This window comes from Gekko japonicus, unplaced genomic scaffold (assembly GCF_001447785.1).
Source record: "Gekko japonicus isolate JY-2015 unplaced genomic scaffold, Gekko_japonicus_V1.1 scaffold2807, whole genome shotgun sequence".
Taxonomy (NCBI): Eukaryota; Metazoa; Chordata; class Lepidosauria; order Squamata; family Gekkonidae; genus Gekko; species Gekko japonicus.
In genome coordinates this window covers 156951-164473 of record NW_015160309.1, presented here as the reverse complement: position 1 = coordinate 164473, position 7523 = coordinate 156951, and the positions used below count along the sequence as shown (strand labels likewise).

General features: G+C 53.5%; 1 protein-coding gene across 1 annotated transcript in view; it reads right to left on the bottom strand.

Moving 5' to 3' along the window:
* WDR45 (WD repeat domain 45) overlaps positions 1-7523 on the bottom strand; it is a 22630-nt gene that overhangs the window by 3935 nt on the left and 11172 nt on the right. The window contains exons 8-11 of the mRNA XM_015416566.1: positions 6531-6610; positions 6175-6383; positions 816-917; positions 587-732 (exon numbers count right to left, since the gene is read on the bottom strand). Of these exons, the coding sequence (XP_015272052.1) occupies positions 587-732; positions 816-917; positions 6175-6383; positions 6531-6610 (537 nt within the window). The remainder of the gene's footprint in view (positions 1-586; positions 733-815; positions 918-6174; positions 6384-6530; positions 6611-7523) is intronic.

Here is a 7523-nt window from a genome sequence, read left to right as displayed (position 1 = left end):
CCCCCCACCCACCCAATAGCTAGCAATCCAAAACAGTCCAGTGGAGCCTGAGCGGTGGGTGTTGCCTTCTGCTAATGAGCTCCGGCACCTCTTTTTCTACGAAATGACCCCTGGTCGTGATGATTACAACAAACGAAGGCAAGGGCTTATGCTCGACGACGGACAGTGTCTTACGGTTTGAAAAACCGCTTCCGGAAGTCGTCTGCCTCACCCTCCCTAAGGGCAGACCTGGGACTTAGTTGCCTGGTGTCACTCCTCATGCCCGTGACTGTGAAAATTAGTCCTCGCGCCCAGGCCCGTAGCTACAGTGGGGCATTTCGGGGCTAGCCCCCCCGACTTCCCATCCAGCCCGGGGGCCCCAAGCAGTGGCAGGTGCGGGGAAGGAGCTGGGGATTCCTGCACAGCTGTCTGGCATGAAGGGCCACCTACGGGAGCCAGACAGCACCTCTCTATTTCCCCCCCCAGAACTGAACTAAATTACCTTTAATCCAATTAACCAGAGCCCCCTAACGAAGTTTAAATGCCCCCCCAACTTCAAAAATCCTGGCTAGGGGACTGCTCGCGCCCCCATCCCGCTGCCACTCACCGATGACTGAGTTGACGTTCTTGGAGGTGTTCCTGCCGAAAGCGCAGATGCAAGCGGACTCAGCCGGGACGGTGAAACTGGCCAGGCTCCACTGGGAATCCACGTACTGGCCTATCATGGGCCCGACCTTCCCCACGCGCGCCAGCCTGCGGGAAGGAGGGTGAGGCTCGATATTTCTGGACCCAGGCCCCCCCCCCCCCCCGGAGCACGTGGCTTCCCCGCTACGTACGCTGAACGGCGATTTAAACGGGTGTCCTTCAGGGCAAAGATGTGGACGGTGCCTTTGTCGCTGGAGGCGCAGAGAAAGGACGAGTCGTGGCTGAAGTTGATGCTGTGAGGAGGGGGAACAGAAAGGTCCACGTTGGCTTGCGGTTGTGGGAGGGGCCTTGGCTCGGGGTAGAGAACGGGATAAAGAATGGCCCAGTGGCAAAGAGTGATCGGCCCGAGGTCGGTGGTGAAGTGGGGATTTGGACCTGGCTGTGGCTCAGTGGTAGAGGAGTGGCTTGGCATGCAGAAGGTCCCAGGTTCAATCCCCGGCATCTCCAGTGAAAAACGAGCTGGGAGCAGTGTTCCCTCTAAGCTGAGTTAGTGTGAGCTAGCTCACAGTTTTTTAGCCTCCGGCTCACACCTTTTTGTCTTAGCTCAGGAAGGGATGGCTCCAGAGCCGACTAATTTATGCAGTAGCCACATTTCTCGCTCACAACTTTAATGCCAGCAGCTCACAAAGTAGAATTTTTTGCTCACAAGACTCCACAACTTAGAGGGAACATTGGCTGGGAGTAGTCGATGTGAAAGATCTCTGCCTGAGACCCCGGAGAGCTGCTGCCAGTTTGAGTAGACAATACTGACCCTGATGGACCAACAGTCTGATTCAGTATAAGGCACCCTCATCTGTGCTCATATATAAAGCTCTGCTTTAGTGGAGGGGCTGTGGCCAGTTTGGTGTAGTGGTTAAGAGCAGCGGACTCTAATCTGGAGAACCGGGTTTGATTCCCCGCTCCTCCACATGCAGCCAGCTGGGTGACCTTGGGTCAGCCACAAGTTCTCTCGGAGCTGTTCTCTCAAGAGTAGTTCTCTCAGCCCTACCTACCTCACAGGGGAGGGGAAGGAGATTGTAAGCTGCTCTGAGACTCCGAGTGAAGGTTGGGGCATAAATCCAATCTCCTCCTCTTCTTCTGTGGTAGAGCCTCTGCTTGGCATGCAGAAGGTCCCAGGTTCAATCCCCGGCATCTCCAGTTACAAGATTTGACAGCAGGTGATGATGGGAAAGGCCTGAGACCCCGGAGAGCTGCTACCAGTCTGAGTAGACAAGACTAACCTTGATGGACCATACTTGCAACTTCTGCTGTTCTGCTGCTATATCCCTACATTGGGGAGGAGGCCAGCTGTGGCTCAGTGCTAGAGCCCCTGCTTGGCATGCAGAAGGTCCCAGGTTCAATTCCCGGCCACTCCAGTAAAAAGGACCAGGCAGTAGTCGATGTGAAAGACCTCTGCCTGAGACCCTGGGGAGCTGCTGCCAGTCTGAGTAGACAATACTGACCTTCATGGACCGAGGGTCTGATTCAGCAGAAGGCAGCTTAATTTATGTTCATGTTTTGCTCCCTCTAGTGGTCAATTCGCTATTACATCTCTGTACGTCCAGCACATTTCCCTGCAGATTTAAAGCACAGGGAAATATGCTGGACACACACCGATGTAATACTGAATTGACCACTAGAGGGAGCAAAACATGCGGAAAAGAAGGTTTCCTAACAGGAGATGCCAGAGATTGAACCTGGGACCTTCTGCGAGCCATAGCCCCTCAGTTCACCCAGTTCTTCCTCTTGGGACAGAGTCACAAGCAACAGTAGGATCACCGCTGGTCATGTTTCAACTAGGACCAGGGAGGCCCGGATTCAAATTCCCGTTCAGCCATGAAACTCCCTAGGTGACCAATCACTTTCCTTCAGCCTATAACCCACCTTACAGGGATGTCATGAGGATAAAATGGGAAGGGGGTGAATTATGTATACCGGGGGTCCCCAGCCTCTTCGAGCCTGTGGGCACCTTTGGAATTCTGACACGAGGTGGTGGGGCGCAACAAGCAAATGGCTGCCACAGGAGACAAAGCTAAACATAAAATGTCAGCCAGTGAGGGCCAAGCATAAATCTAATAGTAAGTCTTCAACATTTCGGGCAGAAGCTCTGCTTGACAGAATGCCTCTTTGACCTGCACAGCCAATCAGAAGCGCCGCTGGGCAACAGCCCCACCTGGCTCCACCCACTTTCTAAAAACACTTGGCAGGCTCCTGGAAGGAGCACGTTGGGGACCCCTTATGCACACCATCCCAGGTTCCTTGGACGAAAGAGGATAAAAATATATAGCAATATAGACTGTGAAGCCTGTTGCTGAAACATTAGTAATACATCAGCCTCCACAACAAATACTTTAAAACTGCTGTTATTTTTTTGGACTGCAAACCCTTTAAGATGTAGTTTTTGGGGCACCAGCGGGTGATCTGCACTGTACTTTCAGGAGGATGAGAAGAAAGAAGAAGGAAGAAGGAGGAGGAGGAGATGGAATTTATACCCCGCTCTTCACTCAGAGTCTCAGAGCGGCTCACAAACTCCTTTCCCCTCCCCTCCCCTCCCCTCCCCACGACAGACACCCTGTGAGGTAAAGGAAGAAGAAGAAGAGATTGGATTTATAACTCACCCTTCACTCCCCAAAGGAGTCTCAGAGCGGTTTACAATCTCCTTTCCCTTCCCCTCCCCACAACAGACACCCTGTGAGGGAGGTGGGGCTGAGAGAGCTCTGACAGAAACTGCTCTTTTTCAAGGACAGCTCTTATCAGAACTATGGCTTGCCCAAGGTCATCCAGCAGCTGCGAGTGGAGGAGTTGGGAATCAAATCCAGTTCTCCCAGATTAGAGTCCGCGCACTTAACCACGACACCACACTGGTCTAAGAGGGCTCACGTGAAAGGAAGAGGAAATTGCCAAAGGCCCTTTCCGAAGCTCACGCTTATAAACACAAAATTAAAATCTCTTTTACTTCGCGCTGAACAGGTGAGCTGAACGGAAGGAGGACGCACGGCCGGGTGGGCAGAAGGAGCAGGTGGGCACTGCTAGGCTGGCACGCAGACAGTATCACCAACTGGCATCTGCGAGTTGGAATTGGCCTCAAATGGAAACCGTTGTGACGGACACAGAAAGAGCCCCGCTGGACCAGACGAAAGGTCCATCTGCGACGGCATTTTGGTTCCAATCTGCAGAAAGATGTCTCTGGAAATCTCCGTCCAGGGCATGAAGCGCTGTGAACGTTGATGTGATGGGCTGTTGTCGCTGCCCCCTGAACAGCAACTTGATCCACTGCAGAAAGCTGGTTTTGCCCCGGAAAATTTCACCAGCTGATTTCTTCAAAACATATGTGAAGCTGCTTGATACCACTGGTCTGCCGCTGTCCTGGCCTGGATAGCTCAGGCTAGCCCGATCTTGTCAGATCTCGGACCTTGGCTAGTCTTTGGAAGGGCAGCCTTCAAGGAATACGAGGGTCACGACATGGAGGCAAGCAATGGCAAACCACCTCTGAAACGTCTCTTCCTTAAAAAAAACAATGCTAAAAGAGCTAGAACTTCAGGCTGCCAGACAATTTTAGGATTTCCTGGCTATACTACATGCAAGGCCAAATGATTATAATAAGCTGAGTTAGTGTGAGCTAGCTCACAGTTTTTTTAGCCTCCGGCTCACACCTTCTTGTCTTAGCTCAGGAAGGGGATGGCTCCAGAGCAAACTAATTTATGCAGGAGCCAAATTCCTGGCTTACAATTTTAATGCCAGTAGCTCACAAAGCAGAATTTTTGCTCACAAGACTCCACAGCTTAGAGAAGAAGAAGAAAAGAAATTGGATTTATACCCTGTACTTCACTCAGAGTCTCAGAGCGGCTTACAGACTCCTTTCCCTTCCCCTCCCCACAACAGACATCCTGTGAGGTCAGCGGGGCTGAGAGAGCTCTTGACAGAAACTGCTGTTTTTCAAGGACAGCTCTTATCAGAACTACGGCCTGCCCAAGGTCATCCAGTAGCTGCGAGTGGAGGAGTGGGGAATCAAACCCAGTTCTCCCAGATTAGAGTCCGCGCACTTAACCACGACACCGAACTGGCATTTTGGAGGGAGCACTGGGACGAGTTAGTATTTGGATGGGGGACCACCGAGGAAGTCCTGGGTCTTTACAGAGAGGCAAGCAGTGGCAAAACCACCTCTGTTCGTCTCTCCCCTTGAAAACCCTACAGGGTGGCTGTAAGTCGGCTGCGACTGGATGGCACTCTCCACCCTCCGCCGCCGGATTTGTATGCCATCTTCCCCCCCCCCCTTTGTGGAATGCGTGGTGGTGTCCGCCGAGCTTCTCAGGCGGTCTCCCATCCAGCCACCAAGCACGCCGACCTTGCTTCGCTTCGGCAAGCAAGCTGCCTCCTGGGGCCCCCCGGCAGGGGCGTGGCAGAAGCAGCAGCTCCGGCTCCGCTGCGACCTCCAGTCCTCTTCTAGTCCTCTAGTCCTTTCGACTGGGGAGACTCGATTCCAGGCTGCTTCTCTGTGCAAGCCGGGGAGGGGGAGGGAATCTCCGACTCTCTCTCTTTTGCATTCTGCAATTTTATTTTATTTTTTACAGTTTTATTTCGTTTGATTGCATTTTTTAAAAACCTATTTATTTTTCAGCCGGGGGGGGGGGGGGGGATCTGGACCTTCCCTGACTGTGCCTGGGGTCATCTTGAAACACACACACACCCCTTTCATTTAAAAAAAAATTAAACTTTTTTTTTAATTTGCAGGGTTTCTAAAAAGTTTCTCGGAGGGGGCAGTGCTCATCTGTGGGGGGCATTGCCCCCCCATGCCCCATGGCATGAAAGAAAGCTAATGCAATCTTAGGAAGCATGAACAGAAGCATTGTGTCCAGCTCATGGAGGTGGTAATTCCGCTCTATTCTGCTATGGTCGGGCCCCACCCTGGAGTCCTGTGTCCAGTTTTGGGCACCACATTTGAGGAAGGATGTTGACAAGCTCGAGCGTGTCCAGAGGAGGGCAACCAGGATGGTGAGAGGGTTGGAATCCAAGTCTTACGAGGAAAGGCTGAAAGAGTTGGGTCTGTTTAGCCCGGGAAAGAGAAGGCTTAGAGGGGACATGATTGCAGTCTTCAAGTATTTGAAGGGCTGTCATGTAGAAGACGGAGCAGATCTATTCTCTCTTGCTCCGGATTGCAAGACTAGATCTAATGGGTGGAAATGACAAGGGAGTCGTTACCGGCTAAATATCAGGAGAAATGTCCTAACTGTAAGAGTGGTTGAGCAGTGCAACAGTCTGCCTCAGGAGGTGGTGGATGCTCCTTCGCTGGACGTTTTCAAGTGGAGGCTGGACGACCACCTTTCGGGTATGTTGTGGGGCTGTCTTTTGGCTATGCTCCTGCAGAGTGCAGGGGGCTGGACTAGATGACCTGCAAGGTCCCTTCCAACTCTAACATTCTATGATTCTGTGGCTACAGGCCTGGCCCCTGGGCATATCCCAGGACCCATCCCAGCGAGGTCCATTCAGTGTTGACCCTGGGGAAACCCTCACCAGTACAGAGTCGCAGGATCCGTCCCCCTCCTGAGCTCCACCAGCTTCTCCTTGGTCTGGGTGTCGAAGAGGCGGATGAGGGTCCCCTTCTTCGAGGCCGAAGCCACCACCGTGCCCTGCTGGTTGAGGGAGATGCAGGCGATCTCGCTCTGGTGGGCGTTGATGGTGAACGGGGCCGAGGAGGTCCCGGGCTTCGTGCTGGAGAGATCCTGGAGTGGGGAGAGATATACAGAGACAGACATGACTGGAGAGGCTTCGCCTGAACCGGGTTTGGCCAGCCGTGACCAGGGATGGGATGGGATGGGATGGGATGCCGGGTTATTTTCCACCGGCACCGCTGCTCCCGGCATACTCACCACCAGCTGCAGGCTACCGCATTTGTGCCCGGGGAAAACTAGGAGCTGTTTCTCCAGGCTTGGAGACAGATCACAGAGTCCTGAATGGAGAGAGAGAGAGACAAAGGGGGAAGAGGAAGGCAGCTCTCAGCACCCAGCTTGGTTCTCATGGGCACAGGTTTGCAGGGCGCACGGTTTGTTCCTAGGGCTGCCAACCTCCAGGTGTGGCCTGGAGGTCTCCTGGAATGACAGCTCATCCCCATAAGAACAACAGAAGGGCCCTGCTGGATCAGACCAGTGAGGGCCCATCTAGTCCAGCATCCTGTCTCACACAGTGGCCAGCCAGTTCCTCTGGAGGGCCAGCAACAGGGCACAGAGGCTGAGGCCTTCAGAAGAACATCAGGAGAGCCCTGCTGGATCAGACCAGTGGTCCATCTAGTCCAGCATCCTGTCTCAGGCAGAGGCCCACCAGTTCCTCTGCGTGGCCAACACCAGGGCTTAGAGGCCGAGGCCTTCCCCTGATAAGAACATCAGAAGAGCCCTGCTGGGTCAGACCAGGGAGGGTCCCTCTAGTCCAGCATCCTGTCTCACACAGGGGCCACCCAGTTCCTCTGGGTGGCCAACAGCAGGGCAAAGAGGCCGAGGCCTTCAGAAGAACATCAGAAGAGCCCTGCTGGATCAGACCAGTGAGGGTCCCTCTAGTCCAGCATCCCGTCTCACACAGGGGCCAGCCAGTTCCTCTGGAGGGCCAACCACAGGGCACAGAGGCCAAGGCCTTCCCCTGATGCTGCCTCCTGGCTCTGGGATTCAGAGGATTAGTGCCTCCATATGGGGAGGTTCCCCTCAGCCACCAGAGCTAGTAGCCATTATTAGACTCACCCTCCATGAATCCATCATATCCCCTTTTAAAGCTCTTTATTCCCGTGGCCATCACTATATCCTTTGGCAACAAATTCCACCTTTTAATCGTTCTCTGTGTAAAGTAGTATTTCCTTCTGCCCGTCCTGAGCCTAC